This window comes from Apium graveolens, chromosome 2 (assembly GCF_009905375.1).
Source record: "Apium graveolens cultivar Ventura chromosome 2, ASM990537v1, whole genome shotgun sequence".
NCBI classification, from domain to species: domain Eukaryota; kingdom Viridiplantae; phylum Streptophyta; class Magnoliopsida; order Apiales; family Apiaceae; genus Apium; species Apium graveolens.
The window spans coordinates 10,853,734-10,875,973 of record NC_133648.1 but is presented as its reverse complement, the minus strand read 5'-3'; the positions used below and the strand labels follow the sequence as shown (position 1 = coordinate 10,875,973).

The 22,240-nt window shown below is 34.8% G+C and overlaps 4 protein-coding genes and 1 long non-coding RNA gene across 10 annotated transcripts; 4 read left to right on the top strand and 1 right to left on the bottom strand.

Annotated features, from left to right (window-relative positions):
- The first annotated feature begins 190 nt into the window (after positions 1 to 190).
- Positions 191 to 4,011, top strand: LOC141706935 (heptahelical transmembrane protein 4-like). Of its 2 annotated transcripts, none has more exons than XM_074509833.1 (4): positions 191 to 349; positions 1,373 to 1,648; positions 2,038 to 2,353; positions 3,126 to 4,011. In XM_074509833.1, exons 2-4 carry the CDS (start codon positions 1,377 to 1,379, stop codon positions 3,786 to 3,788), a joined length of 1,251 nt encoding a protein of 416 aa, XP_074365934.1. In that variant the 5' UTR covers positions 191 to 349; positions 1,373 to 1,376; the 3' UTR covers positions 3,789 to 4,011. The 2 variants fall into 2 exon arrangements, with proteins under 2 accessions (XP_074365934.1, XP_074365935.1); XM_074509834.1 differs by having other exon boundaries at positions 202 to 349; positions 1,377 to 1,648.
- An 800-nt stretch (positions 4,012 to 4,811) lies between these two features.
- On the top strand, positions 4,812 to 5,891 carry LOC141706933 (protein SOB FIVE-LIKE 5-like). 3 transcript variants are annotated; one of them, XM_074509832.1, is made up of 4 exons: positions 4,812 to 5,174; positions 5,290 to 5,361; positions 5,478 to 5,553; positions 5,640 to 5,891. In XM_074509832.1, the coding sequence occupies exons 1-3, from the start codon at positions 4,812 to 4,814 to the stop codon at positions 5,544 to 5,546; spliced, it is 504 nt and encodes a 167-aa protein (XP_074365933.1). In that variant the 3' UTR covers positions 5,547 to 5,553; positions 5,640 to 5,891. The 3 variants fall into 3 exon arrangements, with proteins under 3 accessions (XP_074365933.1, XP_074365932.1, XP_074365931.1); XM_074509831.1 differs by having other exon boundaries at positions 5,287 to 5,361; positions 5,651 to 5,891; XM_074509830.1 differs by having other exon boundaries at positions 5,287 to 5,361.
- On the bottom strand, positions 4,946 to 6,846 carry LOC141706934 (uncharacterized). Its single transcript, XR_012568934.1, has 2 exons — positions 6,720 to 6,846; positions 4,946 to 5,520 (listed from the first exon to the last, which is right to left on the bottom strand). It is a non-coding gene; the product is annotated as an uncharacterized LOC141706934 (long non-coding RNA).
- A 956-nt stretch (positions 6,847 to 7,802) lies between these two features.
- LOC141706932 (adenylate kinase 5, chloroplastic) lies at positions 7,803 to 16,446 on the top strand. Of its 3 annotated transcripts, XM_074509827.1 has the most exons (19): positions 7,811 to 8,133; positions 8,316 to 8,420; positions 8,551 to 8,679; positions 8,755 to 8,889; positions 9,152 to 9,298; positions 11,221 to 11,295; positions 11,374 to 11,467; positions 12,789 to 12,832; positions 12,944 to 13,072; positions 13,570 to 13,605; positions 13,678 to 13,758; positions 13,842 to 13,980; positions 14,335 to 14,414; positions 14,516 to 14,581; positions 15,018 to 15,047; positions 15,130 to 15,239; positions 15,667 to 15,810; positions 15,921 to 15,950; positions 16,027 to 16,446. In XM_074509827.1, the coding sequence occupies exons 1-19, from the start codon at positions 7,939 to 7,941 to the stop codon at positions 16,052 to 16,054; spliced, it is 1,797 nt and encodes a 598-aa protein (XP_074365928.1). In that variant the 5' UTR covers positions 7,811 to 7,938; the 3' UTR covers positions 16,055 to 16,446. The 3 variants fall into 3 exon arrangements, 2 of the variants coding, with proteins under 2 accessions (XP_074365929.1, XP_074365928.1); XM_074509828.1 differs by lacking the exon at positions 16,027 to 16,446 and having other exon boundaries at positions 7,808 to 8,133; positions 15,921 to 15,954; XR_012568933.1 differs by lacking the exons at positions 15,667 to 15,810; positions 15,921 to 15,950; positions 16,027 to 16,446 and having other exon boundaries at positions 7,803 to 8,133; positions 14,500 to 14,581; positions 15,130 to 15,237.
- A 2,059-nt stretch (positions 16,447 to 18,505) lies between these two features.
- On the top strand, positions 18,506 to 21,585 carry LOC141706931 (sugar transport protein 7-like). Its single transcript, XM_074509826.1, has 4 exons — positions 18,506 to 19,190; positions 19,473 to 19,792; positions 20,181 to 20,807; positions 20,925 to 21,585. The coding sequence occupies exons 1-4, from the start codon at positions 19,046 to 19,048 to the stop codon at positions 21,378 to 21,380; spliced, it is 1,548 nt and encodes a 515-aa protein (XP_074365927.1). The 5' UTR covers positions 18,506 to 19,045; the 3' UTR covers positions 21,381 to 21,585.
- The last annotated feature ends 655 nt before the right edge of the window (positions 21,586 to 22,240 follow it).

Here is a 22,240-nt window from a genome sequence, read left to right as displayed (position 1 = left end):
TTCTGAAAATTAATTAAAATTATGTCACATTTAAGATTGAATCCAGTTGCATTTAATATTGAATCTGGTCACATATTTTACAAAATCATATTTTTATAATTTTTTTAAAAAATTTATTAAATATAAATAAACAAAATCGTATTTTTTTGAAGAAACCTCATAAACCTTTTACCAAAAAAATAACTTAATACAGTCCATTACTTCGTTTTGATCACCCCTCTCTTTTTCTTTACTTTCCAATCTTGCCCTTCTTTCTTCCCCTTTCTTCATTCTGCTGCTCCAAATATCCAATTTATCTCATTTATTTTTTTAATCTTATCACAAACAATCCTCCCAATGCAATTTTCAGGTATTTTTCATAATTTATCTCAATTAATTTTCCATTTATTAAAATTATTCACAATTCTCTAGCTTAATATTTGATCACCCTACTTTCCACAAGTTCTTGATAATTATAAGCTTTTTGATCATTTTCTTGTTACATGTATATATGTATGTATGTTGATATGAATATGAAATGATGGCAGCTACAATTCAAAGTTGCAACACAAATTAAATGTTAATAGTTGCTATGATCTTATACAAAGTTACAATTTTTATTCATGAAAATATGAGTCTTGATTTTACATTCATAAATATTTATTGTTAAAGATTTAAGATACCAAGTTACAATTTTTAATCAAGAAAAGAATTGGGTCTTGATTTGGCATTCATAAAGCTTCATTCTTGAAGATTTAAGATAATGATTGCATAAATCTTTAGTCGAAAAACAAGCCTAGAGCTCAAAGGTTTTACCTTTTTTTTCCGAGTTTATGAATTGTTCATTGCGTATTGTTGAATTATGTAATTGTATGGTAGGATCCACTTCTGTAGATGGATTAGGGTATATCATGTGCTTTTATCATTGTCAATTTTATAGCCTTGAGCTTGAATTTTTAAGTAGTTACGCATTTTAATGTAGAATGTAGGAATTGTTTTTTGATTTGTAATCTTATTAACGAAGTGTAATCAAGGCCATTCGTTTTAGTTCTTCGAATTCACCCTGCCAACTTGTTTGATTCTAGTTCAGTTTCTTATAGTGTTATCTTAAAAAGAAGCTTACAAGCATTAGCCACGTTACAACTTACAAAATTGTTTTGAGATAGTTTAATATTAGGAACTTAGATGTAACACAAGTAGAGCAAAGAAAATATTTTTGTTATTTTCTTTCTGATCATTCGGAATGGAGCAACTAGAATCATTCTACAGATTTTTAGGTATACTTGATCTTGATTTAGAGTAGCTCTTTTTTTTTCTGTGTAATTCATTCATCTGGTGTCATAATTTTGAAATGATTACTGAAAGCTTCTATTTTTATGGTTTTAATGGCTAGAAAGATGATGGATAATCGGAAGGAAAGATTTATCGTGTCATCTGAAACAGATGAAAGTCAACCGGATTGCGAACATGGGAGCAGAGATTTCTTAAAAGAAGGGAAGAGTAAGAGATTTTGGAGAGGAGTTAAGTATCAGCTTGTTGAGTATCACACATTGCCGGCATATTTAAGGGATAACGAGTATATCTTGCGTTATTATCGATCAGAATGGCCTCTCAAGCAGGTCTTCTTGAGTATCTTCTATATTCATAATGAAACTCTTAATATTTGGACGTAAGTAATCCTTACCCTGTTTTTAAACATTCCCAGTGTGTAATGTGTATTATATATCTATAATTTTCCATGTATGCACACCATCTATTTTTAAACATGTCACCGCGATGGAAATGACTCTTAGTTTCACTTGTTGAGATTAATATATCTTTGAAGTGAGGCTCTTTAAAAATACACCTGATGTCTAAACTCTACATATCTGATCTCTAGCTTAACATATTGAGATTAGATATCATTGAAGTGAGGACTATAATAATTGGCTACGACAATACACCTGATGTCTACATGTCTGATCTGTGTTCACAACGAATCGCCTGTTTAAGTTCGTGACTTGTATCAGAGGCTTAGTATCTATAATCTTTATTGACATATTTTGATATACGTTTCAGGCATTTGATCGGATTTCTCCTGTTTTTATCATTAACAATATACACAGCAATGAAGATCCCCAAGGTAATGGATCTCCAGGTTGTACAACAGTTGTCTAACATGCTCAGGAGTACTGATTTTGGCAAGATAAACGCGGAACTGAACCTACCTTCCTTGCCCAATATGGCCGACTTTCATAAATTTAAAAGCGAATTGAAGACATCTTTGCCTTCAGTTGATTTTCTTCCTTCACTCTCTGTTTGGAATGGATTAGACCTTCTCACGAACTGTCTGCCAAAACATTCAGTTGCGGATCCAGTCAAAGATTGTATACTGGTAATGCTTCGTTTTGTGGTTCTTACTAATTACCTAAACTTATTGAGTGTTGAAAATTCATGAGCTAAGTAATAAAATATTTATTCTTAAAGTAGGTCAAAAGTGTGTGCTGATGTCATTTTTTTATGTGTTCGATAAAGATTAGAAATCTTTCCTGTAGTCCTGTAGTTGTGTTTGTTGGTTGATATGTAATGTGGAGGTGAGTAGGGAATTAAAATTTTTAAATAAAATTGAAGGCGGAGAAGGATGTAAGACTAAGATAAAAGAATATGATCGGTTTCAACTATAAATTCTGTGAAGGATAATACTGAAAGTTACAAAGATTAAACATAACCTGTGGAGTAATGGGAGGAAGATATGAAGATATGTATAAGTTTTCGCGTAATAGTTCAAAATGCATTCCACTCGCCGACCAAGCAGACACCACAACAAAGTCATAAAGTCTGATAATGTGTGTTCAGCTTGATATATTACATGAAAATCAACTACGATATACTAAAACATGTGACCTGAAACTTTGAAACCGGTTATGCATCATAATGCATTCTCAGGTGTTTCAAGGTGATTTCGAATTTATAATATTTTCAAGTGTTTCTGAGTGAAATAAACTGCTTTTGAAAATCCATTTTGCTGAAAGCTGTATAAATGAACTGTTTCCTCTGGCTGGTCATTACAATATGGATAACAAGCTTTTGTAGTTCTGTAATTATTTCTACAAACACTTAATATGTAATCAGTATTATGACTTCTTTCTCCTTTCCGGTTATTGCAGAAAAGCGTAGAAGGCGATATGGGCAATAGTTTACATTCATTTCCAGTTGATCCGGTTACGAGATGGCCTTTTTTTACCTTCCTCGGAGGGGCCATGTTCTGCTTGCTAGCCAGCAGCACGTGCCACCTCCTCTCATGTTACTCAGAGCGCCTTTCATACATAATGCTCAGGTTCGACTATTCTGGCATTGCAGCTCTCATTGCAACTTCCTTTTACCCTCCTGTTTATTATTCCTTTATGTGCCATCCGTTTTTATGCAACCTCTACCTGAGCTTCATTACATTGTTGGGAATAGCTAGTATTGCTTTCTCTCTTCTCCCGGTATTCCAGAAACCCCATTTTCGAACCCTTCGTGCTTCCCTCTTCTTTGGGATGGGTGTATCAGGTGCCGTGCCCATCATGCATAAGTTGATTTTGTACTGGGATAAGCCAGTAGCTCTTGAGACCACCGCTTATGAAGTACTGATGGGAGCATTCTACGGGATTGGAGCGCTAATCTATGCCAAGAGAATACCTGAGCGATGGAAGCCTGGAAAGTATGATATAGCTGGACACAGTCATCAGTTTTTTCATGTGTTGGTCGTTGCAGGAGCTTATACACACTACCATGCTGGTTTGATCTACCTGAGGTGGCGGGACATGGAAGGTTGTTCTAAAAATTAATGAAGCTGACATAAGAAAGTTATCTTGTACGTTACAGCATACAGGCTTCATAAATTGTATTGTATTCAGGAAAATATGATGTATAATTGTATATGCACTTGACAATAGCTAGGCAAATTTCAATTTAAAAATGTATGTCAAAGGAAGAGATGAAATTGGCTAAAATATATAGATATTTAAACTCTAACTCATTGTATGTTAAAGTATACTGTTTCCATTTATAGTTCAAGCTCAAATTTTTTTGCTTGGTAGAGTACTGCTTAATAACTGAGCGGATAGTGCATACTGAAACACAGACTGGATGAATCATACTCCTGCAGCTGGACTGCAGATTCCAAATGTACATCTAAATGCTCAACAGATTGCTCGATTTCGCATCACAGATCGTTTCATCGTTTCAGAAAGACCGGTAGCTTTCGATGCTGAATTATTAGCGTTCAAAACTGTGCAACCGAACTAATTCATCTAATTATTAACACTAGTCTAGCACCATACCATGAAAATCCATTAAACTTTCTTTTGTTGGTTTGAAAAACTGCTATTATTAAGAATAGAGGTCTAATAGAGTGTACCAGTACTATCACTACTTGATTTGGATCAACAGTAAGATTCTATTGTTGAAGGATACATTAACGGGACTCTTATTTTTGAACGGCATTGGTCTACCTATAATAGTAGGACCGTTACGGCGTGCCATATTAAGGTGTGAAAGTTGGCATTGAGCTGGCTTTTGCATATTTGTTGATGGTTTATATAGACTTTGCCAACTGGAAATTTGCTAAATTTTATTTACAAAATACCTGAAATGATAAAAAGACTGATAGGTATACAAAAGACAAACTAACTTATAATCTCATCACTTTGGTGTGATTCTTGTAATGATTTTCTTGTGTCCCTATAATCATATATATAAACACACACAAGGTGCACACTGACCCACACAGCTTGTTAATTTTTTTGTTCTATCTATCTCTCGGTAGTTTTAAAATCTGTAATGCTTCTGTGTTTTATAAAATTTTAGACATGAACAGGTCACCTTCTGAATGCAGTAGCGGATGTGAGTCCGGATGGACTGCTTATCTAGAGCAATCATCAAATTCTGTATACAATGAATATCGAAAAAATGAAAAGAGTAAAAAGGTTGTTTTGCAAGAAGATAGAGATTTGTCAATGGTTTCTGATGCATCTTCAGGGCCTAGGAATGATGATCCTCATGTAGAGGAAGACGATTCTTTTCAATATTATTCGTATTCTGTTTCTGCTCCAGAACAAGAAAAAATGAGGAAGCACAAGATTAAGAATATAAAACACCAAGAAGGTGGGAAGATTATGAAGAATTCTCATCTTGATGATACTGCTAGCTCTCCTGTTCTTAGCTATTCCAAGGCAAGTTCCATGAAAAATACCCCCCTTCTATATTTCCTGCATAAACATAATAACCTGTTACCAAAAACCATACAGATACCGTTTTTATATGTCTATATATACTGTATTCTAGAAGAACTTGGCCCTTTCCAGCAACCAAGGTTCCACAGAGCAAGAAAAACAAGGTTTTTCTACGACAGATTCTAAGGTGATTAAAATACATTACATATTTCTCACTATAAATCAGTTGTATTCATCATTTGACAATGCAGCGCATTCTCTTTAATCTCCTTCCCTTGTTTATTTTTTTTTTGTTGCCGTTAGAGAAAATCTTTATGGAACCAACATTCCGGATTCTTGAAATCCTCTGTTTCAGGAAATGAAGCCTCATAAGCATCAGGTTAATTTTAATATGCAACTACATTTTATGAATGCAAATACAAGAAAAAAACTCAGAATATCTAATTTACATTCTGGTCATTGCAGGTGATTTGCAGGGAACAAATTACAAATTGAAATGATATTATAATCTCCGGTCTCTACTACCGCAACTGCTCAAATCCCAAGAGAGACTGGGAAGAGGGAGTAGTGCATTACATTACAAGAATCCTTTTCAGTTTTACTATGTTATGTATTTAATGGTTCCTTTCAATACTGTGGGGACTGAGGAACAACCTTAAGCGCACAGAAATTTGTGAAACAAAAAGAAAAAAGATCACTTTCTGTTATTATCTTTTATATTTTGTTTATATACCAAGAGTATAAGCAAAACAGAGTAGTAGGCTAGTAGCATACTAGAAAAATATAGTAGTCAAGCCAATATACAAGCTCATTAACAAGCAACAAAATCATGCTTGTAGTTGTAGGGTACAACAACAGACTTCAGTCTCCCAAAAAATTTAAAATACTAATGGACTGGATTCTACATTTACAAACTCTCGAGCTTATAAAAAAATAACTTTGTGTTGCGTTTGGTTGGGATGAACGAAAATGGAGGGAATGGAATGAAATTTGAACTGTAATATAGCTAACTGTTTAAAATTTTCGTTCCTTCCACCATTCCATTCCGACCACCCTTAACTAGAGCTCAAAACCCTTCATTTGTGAATCGAATGCTCCAATCTCCATCATACCGTATTTGTACCCAGATATCATCAGTGAAAATTTGCACCCCCTCATTTTTTTCAAGTCATCCCTCTTAAGTCCTATCTCAAATTATTTTCTTTTAATTTCACTCATTCCATTCCATTCACTCCAACTGAACACAACAATAGTGTGTAGTGTATGATGGAGTTGTGTATCAAAGATGTCTGCATAGTTCGACCATCATGAAAAGTTTAACCACTTGATAGTCGTGTGTGTAGTTTTTTTCAATGACTAAGAGAGAACCTCTTAAGAGATGTTTAACAACAAAATGCAAGTTTTTTAAGAGAAATAATTCAAATGCTTAGCCTTCGCATGTCATTGGTCAAGCATTCAAGAAGGTTTCAGATTGAATTACTTGTTAAAAAAAATTCGAAATTAATTGCAACAAAGTATCCGTGTCTAAAGTATTCAAAAACTTACGTGGAGTTTTGAGAATTTTCCTAGCTTTCATTTTCTTCTCATCCTTCCCACCACAAGCTTTCACTCTCGAAAATAATATAACAATGGCTATAGAAAAACCCCGTTCAAGATCGATCCCAAAACCAAGATTCTTCCTTTCTACAACCATACTATCTTGCATATACTTATAGTGTTCGACATTACATATCTTCATTCGTTTATTTGTTTTGCTATGTTATCATGTTTTTTCAATATAAGATCATAATTCCAATCATTACGAATAACAATAAAATATGTAACTTTACAATGCCATACAAATTGCTTAGCAAGAATTTAGTCACCAAACCTCATAAAGCTTCAAGCTTTTTCATCTCCTTCCACTTTTTTTCCCTCCACCTTCTCCTTCTCTTTCTCCAATTGTTCAACAGCTTCACCCTCCGCCGCCTTCTCGGCACGTAAAACAGGCTCATAGTAATCAGAATGAGCCTCCATACACTTCTTCAAAGCAGCAGTAATCTCAAAACACTTTTCCACAATATCTTCTTGATTTTTCTCAGCATCTTCAATACATTGTTCCCAAGATACAAAACTATCTTTACAACCACCCCCTTTCATAAACAAGCAAAACCCACATTCACCCTCCTCTTCTTCTTCTTCTTCTTCTTCTTGTTCTTGATTTTCTTGGGCTTCTAAATTGGACTCAATTTTTGGGTTTTGTTGGGTTTCTTGATCTGGGCTTGTAGTTTTTATTGGTTCTTGAATAGGGGATTGAGTGGATTGTATGGCTTGAGATTGGTTGATTGATGAAGATGATTCAATTGGGGTTTGAAAAGAAGACATTTTGAATCTTGATTTGTTTGTAATTAGGGTTTTAAGTGTGTATTTGAGTGTGTGAGATTTTGGGTGTGTTACTCTTAAACCCCTGCTGTATATTCTGAGTAAATATTTGTGATTTAATTTTATGATTTGTCTTGGTCAATGAGCTGTTTTGACTTTTAATTTACAAATCGAATATTTTTAAAAGTAATAAGACTGTTAATTATGCATAAAAAAGTAAAAATAATCTGACATAAAGTGATCAAGATTCGAGAACTAGGTGGGGTTCAGAGAATGTCCCATGTCCTCAAGTCTAGCTGGAGTTTGTGGTCACATTTATCTCTAGAGTTCTTGTAATAAGATTGTCACCACTTGTGTATATATCTAACTATCCACCTTGTGCACCTTTTTGCAGGCCTGAACCATGGCCTTGACCACCACTCAGTGCCACCACAGAGCCCCTCCATCCCATCTTCCCCTTTCTACTTTCTCTACAAACCCTTCTTCTAAATCCTCTCTTTCATTTTCTTCTTCTTGTTCTTACAACAAGCTTTCACTCTCTAAGAACTATACTTATGGTTATGGGAATGCCCAGTTCAAGATCAGTCCTAAAAACAAGGTTCTTGCTTTTTATGATCACTCCATTTTGCATGTACTTATGGTGTTTGATATTATGTGTTTTGTTTTCTATGTTTGTTGTTTAACTATGTTATCATGGTTTTTGATATGGGATCATAGTTTTTTATTTGTTATGTATTGCACTTTATTGTATGATCATTGAGTGGCATACTTATTGTGTAGCAAGGATTGAAGGTTATGTGTGTGCAAAGTGTGCCATTGAAAGTTATGATATCAGGTGCACCTGCATCAGGTAAAGGGACTCAGTGTGAACTGATTGTCAAAAAGGTGAGGCAAAATTTTTGTAATTTTTTTTCAAGTGTCTTCAAGTTCTAGCTAGGAACTGATAGAATGTTATAAGTTTACGGAACCTATTCGAAGATAATTGTTTACTGAGAGATAATTGTTTTCCATTCAGTTTGGATTGGTTCATATATCAACAGGAGATCTTCTCCGATTTGAAGTGTCAGCTGGTACTGAAATTGGACTAAAAGCAAAAGAATACATGAATGCTGGCCGTTTAGTTCCAGATGAAATTGTGACAGCTGTATGAATTACTCTTATATTTGATGGAATTTTCATATAGCTTCAAAAGCACTAAATATATATGCTTTTCCTGTAGATGGTTACCGGAAGATTATCTCAGAAAGATGCAAAAGAGAAAGGATGGTTGCTAGACGGATATCCAAGAAGTCTTGCCCAAGCACAGAGTCTTGAAAATATGCAGATTAGACCTGACATATACATTGCATTAGATGTATGCATAAATTTTTAGTACCCAGAAATTTGGTAGTTAATTTGATTTTATCAATATGATAGCGGTACTACTATTATAGTTTGGTATATACTTCAGAGAAAATCATGCAGCCTTGTGTATATACTTGCAGTATTTAGTGTTTTGCTATACAAAACTCAGTAGATAAAGGAAACAATTTCTGTTGGTTTTTCTTTATTTTTTATCAATTTGAACTTTCATGTAATTGATCTTTTACTCAGATGGTAAGCATCGTCACTTGCAGGTACCTGATGATATTCTAATAGATAGATGTGTTGGTAGAAGACTGGATCCTTTAACAGGGAAGATTTATCATATAACGAATTTTCCTCCTGAAAATGAAGAAGTTAAGTCAAGGCTTATAACCCGTCCAGATGACACTGAGGAAAAGGTATGTTTCTAAAACTACAGTGCAGTTCTCTTCTGTAATTTGAGAATCTGTTATCGTTCTCCTTCCTAGAAAATATTTCCTGCATCCAGCGTGACTACAATGATGTTAACTGTGTAGGGAATAACAAAATTCTTGTTAATACGGATCTCTCGTCTTGGCAAGAGATTGGAGATATTATAAATTACAAAGATCTACTACTTATATATTCATTTTAGAGATAATTTGCCTTGGAGATTCAATTTCTTGGTACACTTGATTTTAAGATGGAAGCATTCTTAAAAGTCATAGTGATATAGATTCTAGAGGATGATGCTGATAACAACCAACACCAAGTATGACCTAGTAATAGAATCATACCAATTCAAGCACACAAAACAATTGTTCTATTACTTCAACTGCCTTAAAATTCCGTACAGTTGTCGCTATTAGTTTGGGGAGCTTCCTGATTTTTTCCTCTAGCATTTCTTGACCACTCTCTTCAGACTCTAGTTGATAACATTCCACCCAATAGCCATCCCCTTTTTCTTTTTTCTAAGACTCTGTAGCATGGCTTTTAATAATGACACTTTGGCCCTAACGAGAGATGGATCTCCCCTGATTGTAACTGAATTACCTCCAATCTCAAATGCATTTCCTCATCGGACTGAGCTTTTCCAACCATTGGATGCCGAAAATGACGTCGCAGTTGCCTAATGTCAAAGGTAAGAAATCCTCAAACACTTCAACTCCACCTTCCAACTGTATCAACGGCCCCTTACAAACCCCATTATCTCGAATAGCTTCCTGTTCCCGGAGTGACACTCCGAAACTACCCCTGCCAAGGATAGGAAGTTATGCATAGCTCCGGTATCAGTCATGACAATCACTGCCTCTTCTCCAATCAAACCCATTAAATCCATTGTTTTTGGATAAGACAAACAGTGACCGAGTTTAGTGATACCTCTAGGGAGATTTCTTCGATTGGTGATAACAGGGATCACTACTGCCTCCATCAGCTTCGTCCTCGTTGTCTTCATCCATGAGAAGCACACTTAATTTTTTCTTTCAGCAATAGTGACCCATAGTTCACTTGTCATCACATCAGAAACACAACCCTTTTGCTTTCTTCTTTTGGAATTCCTTTTCGGTAAGTTTTATAAATTTCCCCAATGGTTTGCTTGCGCCTCCTGAATATGCCACTGATTTTGGAGAGTAGACTGAAGCTTGGGACTTTTTGGACCCCGGAACCTAACTCTTTGAGACAATAGAGGGACTTATGGGCATCCCTAATGGTGAATTTGGGTTATGAAACCCTCCCTTGCTATATGTTGAGCCCCCGTTTTAACTGGCCTCAAAACTTGCTTCCATAGCCCAAATATATGTCGCCTCTCTTCAACTTTCACGATTAATTTTGTAGCTTGCTCCAAATTCATAGGACTCAATAAACGTACTTCTGCTTATACATCATCCCTCACTCCATATATGGAATGGCCAATTAATAAACTCCCAAAAATTCGATCCACTATAAACTTCCTTCAATGCTCCTGCTGACTGCTGTCCTGCACTGTAGTTTTCTGTACTGTCGCCAACCATTGTTCATATAACGACCCCCCATTTTATGGCCTAAACTGCCTGAATACGAACTCCTTGAGATCAGCCCAGAGTCGAATTGGTTGTCTCTTTTGTTCCCACTGGTACCACTTCAGTGCATCTCCTTCTAATGCCACCACTATAGCTTCTAACATCTCTTCCTCCGACAACCTGAAGAATGCAAAGTATCTCTCTGCCCTTAATATCCATCCATCAGGATCACTACCGCCAAAAGCCGGAAATAAGTAATCAACTAGGTTCTATGTTTTTTGAATTGCATTTTATGTTGCCACCTTAGCTGACCTGTTATAAAATCCTGTCGTGACAGCTAACACAGCCTTTTATTCTGACAGGCCAGAGCACGTCTGCAAATTTATAAGCAGAATGTGGATGCTATCTTATCCACTTATTTTAGCATTTTGAAAAAGGTATTCATACACTCATTCATCTTAGTTTCTGTATGGCTCTTATCAAAATAACCAATTTGAAACTTTGTTGTTGTACAGCTTGATGGCAACCGATCAAAAGAGATTGTTTTTAAAGAAATAGAATCTTTGTTGACCCAGGTGCAGAAAGAGAAACCAAAACAGGAAAAATTAGGTCAGTAATTTTAGGTTCTAAATATCATGTATTTTTGCAACTTCCGTTTTAGATTCTTCATTCCTTATGAGGAATTTGTACAATGCTTGAGGTGGTATGATTTCAGAAACTTCATAATTTTAAGAGTGTTTTTGGCTGATGATGTCTGTGACTGTGAGCCAGACCTGTTCTTTTTATTCCCTTTTGTACTTTAACAATGATTATCTGAAAATAAACCAATATTTTATATCTATATTCTGAACACTATTATCTTCATACTATATACTTTACATTGTGATATAGCATCACCATCAAGGTACTTTTACTAGTAAGGGTATTAGTTGACATAGGATTGTCTAAGATATGCTAAAGACTCAAGAATGCGATTAAAGGGTGCAAATTTTGCACAGATATGGGTGTGGATCCTGTAAATCTGCAATTACAAGGCCAAACACTTAAGCCGGTGTTTGATTTGAAGTTCTGGAACCGGATAGTAATATAATGGACTGAAGGACAATTAGAGGTACAAAGAAGGTTATGCGATAGAACAGAAGAAGAGAATTGATGAGATGAAGTGTTGGAAGAACACGATGATGATATTTGTGAAGGACTTGTATTAGAACAATGGAAAAAACCCATGCAAAAAGGAACAAACTTATATTGCAATTTTTTTCAAGGAATGACAAGGAACGAACGTATATAGCGAATTTTGTATGATGAATGACGAGGAAGGATTTTGGAATGCATAATAAACTTGAATAGACAACCTTAAGCAAGATAGAAAAGTATCTTATATACTATTAACGGTATGCTCACTGGCTATTGGTTCAAGAGTGCCTGCACCGATCTATGTCTTGACTTGCAGCATGGCCCTTGTGGATGGGTGGTACAGCACGAAAATTCGGTGGGATTTTTAGGAGAGAAATATAGAGCGTTAGATGAAAACTCTGAAGTTGTGCCGCATAGTGAGTTCTTGATGCTCAACCATATTTTTTTTATTTTATCATGTGAAAACAAAGGAGTAAGAAGTTTGGGTAATATAGTGCATGTTTTCAGTTTAGACTTTTTAAATATTGTAAGGATGTACAGAAGTGCAAACACAAAGACAACCATGCATACATGGAAAATATATTGATACTCAGAATCATATAAACCAAAATTATTCATGTTTCTAGTTTAGTTTTATAGGTCATGTTTTCATATCAGTCCATCTTCTACAACTTCTTTGACTTCTTACATGACCTCCACTTTATGCAAGTGATATAATTACCTATCCAGTGTTACAAAACTACATGTTTCATCAAACTTCATTTTGTTTTGGGTTTGGGTTCTGCAAAATCAGCTGTTCAAGGTGATCGCTATTCAGAGAAAGCATCTCTTTCTAAGGTATCTGGTTGCAAACTGTTTATGTATAACACAAAAATATTAGAAAATAAAGAGCAACAAGAAAATTTCTGAATCAGTCAAATTCTGTAACATCTTTTTTACATTGTACAGAATAATTGGCGAGGAATACCTACTAGATTGAATAATATACCTCATTCTAGAGAAATAAGAGAATATTTCTATGATGATGTGTTGCAAGCCACTCAAAGATCTATTACAGCTGGAAAGACTCGGTTGAAGGTAATGTATTGGTAGAATTCCCTTTTTATGAGCACAATTTATCTCTTCTGACGATACATCTACCAATTTTATCTTTTAAGTTCTTTGCTTTTCATTCTTCAGTGAATTTTAATACTCTGAGTGGACCTTTAAAAAAAATTACTTCATGAAGTTTGATCACTTTTTAAGTGGGATTTTTTTAAATATAGGGTATATCCTATTTATTATTTGATTAATCATTTAATAAGAAATCGTTAGAGAACGAGGATACAAAATGTCTGTTAAATCAAGAGAAACTCTCTTTGCCTTTTATAAGCAAATACAACATAATTTTTTGTACTTTTTATGAAATACCAACTTACTGTGGGGGGTTTTGCTACAACCTTACGACGAGGAGGGGGGTAATCTGCGAAGGGTAAAAACTATTTTACTGGAGCTTTATATATATACATTTATATTTATAGCATGCTTTCAGATGTTGCATAAATATTTCTTGATTTGTCTATGTAATTTAATAGGTGGAGATCAATATCCCGGAGCTCAACCCTGAAATGGTGAGGGACTCGCTTATTCTTGACCGTGCTTTGTTTACTATTATATATTTATATATATTCTATGAATCACAGGATGTCTATCGGATAGGTACATTAATGGAGCTTGTTCGAGTTCTAGCCCTATCATTTGCTGATGATGGAAAACGAGTAAAGGTAGATAGTATTTTTATCTAAGCTATTGTTTGTGGTGAAGCTATGTACATATATGATCTATCAACTGATTTGTCTTTGTGTAGGTTTGTGTTCAAGGGTCTATGGGGGAAGGTGCACTTGCAGGGATGCCATTGCAGCTTGCAGGAACTCGTAAAATCTTGGAGTTCATGGATTGGGGTGATTATGGTGCGATGGGAACCTTTATCAGTATTGGTGCTATAGGTACTTGAGAAATTAGAAAGTATAATTGATATTGGAATTCTGTAGGTCTCTCATTCTTTCTGTAACTTATCCTTCAATCATCCTAGACTTTTTTGAACATTCATTGCATTCGTTTTTTGCTTCTTGTTTTCAGTGTTCTATCTAGGTTTGTCTATATCTGAATGCATATGATAGCCTGTTTATTTGTTATAAGTACAGAACATAATGGAGTGATATACATGAGAGATAATAATAGATTTTGGTATTTAGTAGAAACATAAATACTTTTTTTCTTTTCACTGCCTGCTGCGTCTTAATTGAACGCATAAATGCTTGGGTAAGCATTGGTGCTCATATCAGATATATATATTGCAGGAGCAAAAGAAGTTGCTGAAGAAGATGACTTGTTTATTTTAGTGGCTCCTCAAAATGCTGTTGGGAATTGTATAATTGGGGTCAGGCACTGAAAAGAGCAAATGCTTTTCATATTTATAAATTTAAAATGTTCTAGCTTTATGCCTAACTGTTCACGAGCACCAGGGTTTGAATATTGCAGGATCTACAGGCCATGACTGATGCTGCAGGAAAACGACCCGTAATTCTTGTAAATCCTAAGCTCAAGGTTGGACCCTGTTACTGTTTATTGGAATATAGATTTCAAATGCACTTTAAGATACACCAGTATCATAAGGTTACAGTTTTCTGTCAACTCACCTGTACAAAGTTAGTATCTATACCTAACATTTACATGATTCCTAGGACATCCCCTGGAACTACACATGTACAAGATTCAAGAGCTCGAACAGAAACCTTTTACTTATAAGTGGCTTAACAGATCTTCTAATATTATACGTCTTGAGAAAAAAACCTTTTATAGTACTAGGTTGATGAGGCGCCATGAGTATGTATGCTGACCTATGTTTACTAATGAATTAGGAAAATGGGACATTATGGAATTGGTCATCATCATTTCGACCAATTTATGATCTTCTTTTCCTTGCATAAATTGGTGAAATGAAAAAAATAATCTGACCGGCATTTTTTCTCTTCTTAATTAGGATTTACCAGCTTCGAGTGGTATCATGCAAGTAAGGACATGTCAATGCGCCATAAATGGAAAAGTAGTTGATATATTTTGAGCAACTTGTAATGATTTTGTTTATCTACTAGACAATGGGCCGTGATAAGAGGTTGGAGTATGCTGCATTATTTGAAAATTGTTACCTCTTCCGGCTTCTCTACGAAGCAGGAACTCAGTATCCCATTGTGGGTGTCCTAAGGTGAGATTATCGTCACTCCTGCTAAACCGTATTTCTCTCTGAGATTACTCAGAGTTTTCTTGGCATAGTCCTTGTGTTGGATTGACTCTTCCTTCATTGTTTTAGTTATTCCTTTCAAGATTAACATATTGGTGTTTCATATATCGTGTATTCTATGTTCCAAACATGCCTTTCAGTTATCATATAACAATGAACATTAGTTGGCAGATACTTCTGATTTTTAAACTTGAAAAATTGTGCAGAAGGTCAACAGCATGGAAGTGTAATATCATGTTATATTTATTTTGTTTAAAAAAAATAAAATTGAAAATTTTAATATTTTTTTGTAAAACATATAAAATATTAGTATTATAGATCTCTTAAGTTTTATACTTGATGAGAGTTATTACTAATGCAAACTTGGTAATCTGTCACTTGGTGATTTCAGAATGTCATATCCTTCTCCTTATGAATTATTCAAGAGAGTAAATGATCCTGATTCACCTCAGAAGGAGAAGTATATCATGTTGTCATCGTTTCCACAGAGGCCTGACGGAGATGATATCAACTATGCACTTCAAGGAAAAACAAGGTACTAGAAAACCTAACTGAATGGTATAACTGAAAATGGTATTCTTAATATTATACTTCATTTACTAGTTCATTATTTTGAGATACTAGCTTCCTTTTTTGTACTGGCAGAGAACAAGCTGAAAAAGAGGCAGGAGTTTGGTAAAAATCTTTCCTCTCTCACATGATCTGCCATTATTTGCTTAATATTGATTTATCTACGTTTATTCTCATACAGGGGCTACTTCAGTAGCATGTTTCGGTGAAACTGGGATTCAAGATAACATCATTGCATTCAGTATCGAAACTCGATGCTAGGTGATCCTCCTCTTGCAGAATGCACTTTTTTTTAAGAAATTTAGCTTAGGTATACGATTATTCACTATTCTTCCGCCCCTCCTTTTTCCGAATTTATAGAGGAAAGAATGCCTTATGCATCATATGTCATAGCAACCTGTGTTGAGCTTGAGCACACAAGCAGCACACTGGAGTCATGTTCACTCCTTGTGTTGCACTTGGCACAACCACTTGTCATAATTCTTAGTAAATGCTTTGTATATAAGTTTCTACATCTTAGTATGATCAGCTTCACTTTTTTCCCTTCTGTAAATTCTGAAATCTAAATTAATAATTTAGACAATAATATATTACTTTGTAATCTCTTTGGTTCATAGAAGTGTAAGAGCAGTAAAAGATGAATTAGCCAAATTTTTAGTAATTGTGATGGTAAAATGTGCCTGTAATTATATGGTCAACAAACTCATCCTGTTATGGAAAATGATTGATAACCTCCCTGAGCTAATTTCATTAATTTGGAACTTTTGCTACTAATAGTACAGTATGTTATGAAAATTGTGAAACTAATTATCAGGCAAATTATAATTAGAGTATGCCAACACTAACAAACTCAACCTAAATTAGAACAACCAACCACAATTAGAGGTAGGCTTGCACAAACGCATGTGATTATCTAGCAATTTATTATCAAAATACTTAGTTTAGGTACTATTTTCTCGCTTATTTCGAGATCGTCGGATGATACAGAACATGTACTCGTTTGTAAAACACGCAACTCTAATTATTTTTTAAAACGAGATATGCTCTTAGTAGTATTTGTTTACTAAATCTTATTGATTGCCGGTATATAACCGGTCAACATTTTGACGATTCTGTAGACGCCTTCACACTGTGTGCTTTTACTTTTGAGCAAAAATATCAATATCTTCGGCGTGTATCGGACGAACGGCTCAACCCCTCGCAATCGAACCGTATATTTTGGATACGTGGGTTAATTGTTGATTTAAATTTTAAAAATCACTCATTCGCAATTCAAATACGGTTTTTAATTCTTGAAAATCGTAAAATCGCAACTGTAACTCGTAACATATATTTATAATAAAATATATTTCCAAAAATGTAGTTGAGATCATATAAATTAATAAATATATATATTTATTAACTAATCTTAATATATAAGATTCACAATCATTGTAAGATATATAACCAAAATAAATGAAAAATGTAATCAATATATAATTTATTTTTATCTTTTTTTCTCTCACCTCCATATATTTGTATGTTTTTAATATCCTTACTCCACACGGAACATTAGTTTGTATTTTATTTTTGAATGTAAATTTATCACGTAACTTAAACTTGAATTTATTAATATTCTGAATTTTTTTTTTTGCAAATTATTAATTATTTTAAAATAAGTGGTTGAACCGCAAACTGATTCGCAATAACCGCAAATTCACAACCGCAATTGACGCGGTTAACCGCAACCACAAATGCGATTGCGGATGACAATTTACTAAAACCGTCCTTTGCGGTTCGGTTCGACTTTTATCCCAAAACCGATCTGATCCGAACCGCGTACACCCCTAATACTCACCCCTCCGTCCTGTCATTTATATACAGATAATTTGAACACGGAAAGCAAAAAATATATTAAAAAAGTATATTATTTTTGATAAGATAGTGGGATAAAGAAAAATAAAAAGTATAATTTATCAAGAAAAAAATATAAAAATTGAGTAACATAATAGGGTCAATTAATATTTAATATATAAAGTGAATGTATAGAAAAAAGTAGTGGATATAGTTATTTTTTATATTATTAAAATTTTATTATTTTTGATAACTTTCGAAATATATAGAATTAAACGGCATATCAAAAAAATATAGAAATAAACAAATAGTAATTAGACCGAAGCTATATGTATTCATAAAAAGATATAAACAAAACAAACGGTTGGACTTGCAAATTGGTTGATGATCTTGTGGCTGGAGAAACGTAAAACAATAATTTGTGATACAAAAAAAGAGTGGACATCACAAACTATACCATTTTTCACAAAACAGCCGCCGACTCTAAGACAAAAAAAAAATTGATAGAAATGTCGATATCCAACAATTTAATACCCCTCCCAAAATACTCCCAAATAAAGAAAACAAACTTTAAGAAGAAATTCTCTTTCTTACTCTACTTTCATCTCTAACGTTTCCTTCCTAGCCAAGATTTGTCCTTATCCTAACTTAATTTCAATAAAAAAAATTGATTACAACAAATTTAGACATTTACGTCAATATCTAATTCAAGAAAATTTAATTTTAATTTTCGGAGTCCAGAGAGTTAGGAATATCTAAAACGTGAGTGCCTAGTTGGAGAAAAATTGATTTTTATTTTGATTTATGAAAAATGAGTGTTATTGATATCTAAAATAGTTGATATGCACGTGGATGTATTATCCATATTTTTGTGCTTAGTTTTGGAGGAGAACTATATATCACACGTAATGATGTTGCAATAATTTTGTATACAGTGAGTTTGAAGGTACATATGGGGGAAGACAAAAGAATGAGAAGGGCAGGCATGCATCTTGCCCTTTGTTTCGGTTTCTTAAAAATTTGAGAAATTATTTGTGGGATGAGAGATTCTTGTTGATATTGCAATAAGAGCTTTGGTATTTGGAAGCAGCAAGATTCATTCATGCGAATTTGTTACTCCAAAGTCAACTGACTTTTAATTACAAAATCCAATAATGAGCTAAGTTAACCACGAGCTACTCAACTCAACTCCTATATAAGACTTTAAGACAGAGACACAAAGAGAGTCAGAGAGAGGGAGGGAGTGAGATTTCTTGTATCTGAGAGAGAGAGAGAGAGTTAGAGAGAGGGAGGGAGATTTCTTGTATCTGAGAGAGGGAGGGAGATTTAGAGAGAGAGAGAGAGTCAGAGAGAGAGAGAGAGAGAGGATGGCAGGAGGGTCATTTGGTCCGGCAGGAGTGGCGAAAGAAAGAGCTGATCAGTACCAAGGGAGAGTCACAGCATATGTTATCATTTCTTGCATTGTCGCTGCTGTTGGTGGTTCAATTTTCGGCTATGACATTGGTATTTCAGGTACTACCCTTTCATTCTCACTTTTTTATCAAATCAATCATATCTATAGATTTTTTTGGCATTATCTTACGCAAGGTTACAGTGTGTTGACTTGTCTCTAAAAAACAAATCTTGAAATGATAGATATTTAAATTTTTGAATATTTTTCTAATTTCTACTTGTGAAGTTAAAAGTGAATTTAATCACTGTTTGTTTATGGAAGAAATGGTGTCACTTCTGTTGTGGTTCTGCTCAACCAGAAAAATAATCAGTCTAACAGACAACTTGATGATCATTCAACAGGTGGAGTTACATCAATGGATGAATTTCTTGAGAAATTCTTTAAAACAGTATACAAAAAGAAGCAACATGCCCATGAAAGTAACTACTGCAAGTACAACAATCAAGGGCTTGCAGCATTTACTTCATCTTTATATCTGTCTGGTTTGGTTGCAACTTTGATTGCATCCCCAATCACTAGGAGGTATGGACGTCGAATAAGTATAATTATTGGTGGACTCAGCTTTCTCATTGGAGCTGCTCTTAATGCATCTGCAGTCGACTTAGGGATGCTTCTTCTGGGCCGTATCATGCTGGGTGTTGGCATTGGGTTTGGAAATCAGGTATCCTCTCCTTCTCCATCGTTGTTCATAATTTTCAGTAACTGAAAATGGAAAATCTTAGCAAGTTAAATGCTTTTTGCGATAAATGACTGCAAAACACATGATCTTTAGTAAATATGTTACTTTCGCCTCAAAACCAAACCAACTCAAACATACTCAGTGCATCCTTCTTGTAGAGAAGATAACATGTACGCATACCTTACTTCTATTCTAAAAGAGTGGAGAGGCTGTTTTCCGCGATTCCCAGCTTAAAAGTGCACAAAATAGTAATAAGAGCATTTGAATGTCAATGTGTTGTTGGCCTTAGTGTGATATGAATAAATACAGCGAATCACTACATTTGGAGGTAATGAATCCAATTAATTACAGTTATCTCTGCTATCTGCAGGCTGTTCCGCTCTATCTGTCAGAAATGGCACCGACTCATCTCAGAGGAGGCTTAAACATGATGTTTCAGTTAGCAACTACAATGGGTATATTCACAGCAAATATGGTCAACTACGGTACATCTAAACTTCATCCGTGGGGATGGAGACTCTCACTTGGACTGGCTGCAGCACCAGCTCTCTTAATGACCGTTGGGGGATTACTACTTCCAGAGACGCCAAACAGCTTAATTGAACAAGGTAGGAGAGAAAAGGGAAGACAAGTTCTTGAAAGAATTAGAGGAACAAAGAATGTGGATGCAGAGTTTGAGGACATGGTAGATGCAAGTGAACTAGCAAACTCAATCAAACATCCCTTTAGAAACATCCTAAAGAGGAGAAATAGACCACAATTGATCATGGCAATCTTCATGCCAATGTTCCAGATCCTCACAGGAATCAATTCTATTCTCTTTTACGCACCAGTTCTGTTTCAGAGTATGGGGTTCAAAGGAAATGCTTCTCTCATTTCATCAGCCTTAACCGGAGCAGTTCTTTGTTCCTCCACAGGTGTATCAATAGCCTTGGTGGACAAATGGGGTCGAAGGCCTTTACTGATAGTAGGAGGTATCCAAATGATTGTCTGCCAGGTAAAATTTTATATGCTATAAAGTGTACATATGCTCATCAGCTCATACGCCACGCATAAACAGACACAGACCAAGGATGTTAACATTTTTCTTGTCATTTTTTTGGACATGAAACAGATAATTGTTGCAACAATTTTGGGGCTCAAGTTTGGCAATGACCAAGAGCTCACAAAAGGCTACTCAATCGTGGTAGTGACCGTCATCTGCCTGTTTGTTGCAGCATTCGGATGGTCATGGGGTCCGCTTGGTTGGACAGTGCCAAGTGAAATATTTCCATTAGAAACTCGCTCAGCAGGACAAAGCATCACAGTGGCAGTAAACCTTTTCTTCACATTCGTCATAGCGCAGTCTTTCCTTTCCCTCCTATGTGCTCTAAAGTTCGGATTTTTCCTATTCTTTGCTGGCTGTGTGACAATCATGACAATTTTTGTGTACATTTTCCTTCCGGAGACTAAAGGAGTTCCTATCGAAGAAATGATCCTAATGTGGCAGAAGCATTGGTTCTGGAAAAAGATTGTGTCTGAACATTCTGATGAAAGTGTTGTGAAGCCTGAGAATTCGTTAGGGGCTTAGACCAGCAGTAACAATGTACACCAACTCTGTTAGCAGCTGCACAAAATTTGAAAGCATTGTGGAAGTATGTATACTTGATTTGTATTTTTAAGCAGAGATTGGTTAGGAGTGAGGACAATAAATCTTGTAATATCATACATGCTTTTGTAAAGATTATATATGCTTTAAAATATAACTTTTAGAGCAACTCCAACAACATTTTCAAACTGGCTCCTTAGTCAATTTTTGAAGAAATTATAACTGAAGTGCCCTCCAACAAACTGTGATCCCTCTTCAAACACTTATAGTAACCCCAAGAGTTAATTTCTATGCTCCTTATAAATTATTTATTAATATATACTCTTAGTTATCTAAAATTGAAATTTGTGATTTCATTCCAACAAGACTCCTCAATTTTTACCTCTATTCTCTTTTTCATCTATTTTTTTTATTACATGCAATTAAAATATTATTCTCACTTTTATGTGTACTAGATGAGCATCAAAGTTTATATTAATATAAAACTAGAGAGGAGAGCAAAGATGCTCCTCACTATTGAGGAGTGGTTTTAAACTCCTTACCATTTGAGGAGGCACAAGTAGTGTGTTTGAGATATTTTTGCTTCAATCTCCTCAAATTTTAATTAAACAGTATATGTAGGGTGCCTCTTGGAGTTGCTCTAAAATCCTGTTTGCTTCCTCAATAATGAGGAGGATATGCTCCCTCCCAACTCATTTTTATACTAATTTCTCTACTTTCAAGGTATTAAACAAACATTACATTATTCATGTGTACATTATAAAGTAATAAAGAATGAGTAGAGAGTGAAGTTGAAGAAAATTGTTGGAAGATAAATGAAATTTTAACTCCTAAATATAAGA

What these genes read in the sequence shown, in the direction of transcription:
- LOC141706935 (XM_074509833.1), top strand. Translation starts at nt 1,377, where the DNA reads ATGATGGATAATCGGAAGGAAAGATTTATCGTGTCATCTGAAACAGAT. An exon ending in GAAACTCTTAATATTTGGAC is followed by an intron (nt 1,649 to 2,037) that starts GTAAGTAATCCT and finishes TATACGTTTCAG; the next exon opens with GCATTTGATCGGATTTCTCC. An exon ending in CAGTCAAAGATTGTATACTG is followed by an intron (nt 2,354 to 3,125) that starts GTAATGCTTCGT and finishes CGGTTATTGCAG; the next exon opens with AAAAGCGTAGAAGGCGATAT.
- LOC141706933 (XM_074509831.1), top strand. Translation starts at nt 4,812, where the DNA reads ATGAACAGGTCACCTTCTGAATGCAGTAGCGGATGTGAGTCCGGATGG. An exon ending in CTGTTCTTAGCTATTCCAAG is followed by an intron (nt 5,175 to 5,286) that starts GCAAGTTCCATG and finishes ACTGTATTCTAG; the next exon opens with AAGAACTTGGCCCTTTCCAG. An exon ending in TTTCTACGACAGATTCTAAG is followed by an intron (nt 5,362 to 5,477) that starts GTGATTAAAATA and finishes TGTTGCCGTTAG; the next exon opens with AGAAAATCTTTATGGAACCA.
- LOC141706932 (XM_074509827.1), top strand. Translation starts at nt 7,939, where the DNA reads ATGGCCTTGACCACCACTCAGTGCCACCACAGAGCCCCTCCATCCCAT. An exon ending in CTTCGAGTGGTATCATGCAA is followed by an intron (nt 15,048 to 15,129) that starts GTAAGGACATGT and finishes TTTATCTACTAG; the next exon opens with ACAATGGGCCGTGATAAGAG. An exon ending in CCCATTGTGGGTGTCCTAAG is followed by an intron (nt 15,240 to 15,666) that starts GTGAGATTATCG and finishes TGGTGATTTCAG; the next exon opens with AATGTCATATCCTTCTCCTT.
- LOC141706931 (XM_074509826.1), top strand. Translation starts at nt 19,046, where the DNA reads ATGGCAGGAGGGTCATTTGGTCCGGCAGGAGTGGCGAAAGAAAGAGCT. An exon ending in GCATTGGGTTTGGAAATCAG is followed by an intron (nt 19,793 to 20,180) that starts GTATCCTCTCCT and finishes TGCTATCTGCAG; the next exon opens with GCTGTTCCGCTCTATCTGTC. An exon ending in TCCAAATGATTGTCTGCCAG is followed by an intron (nt 20,808 to 20,924) that starts GTAAAATTTTAT and finishes GACATGAAACAG; the next exon opens with ATAATTGTTGCAACAATTTT.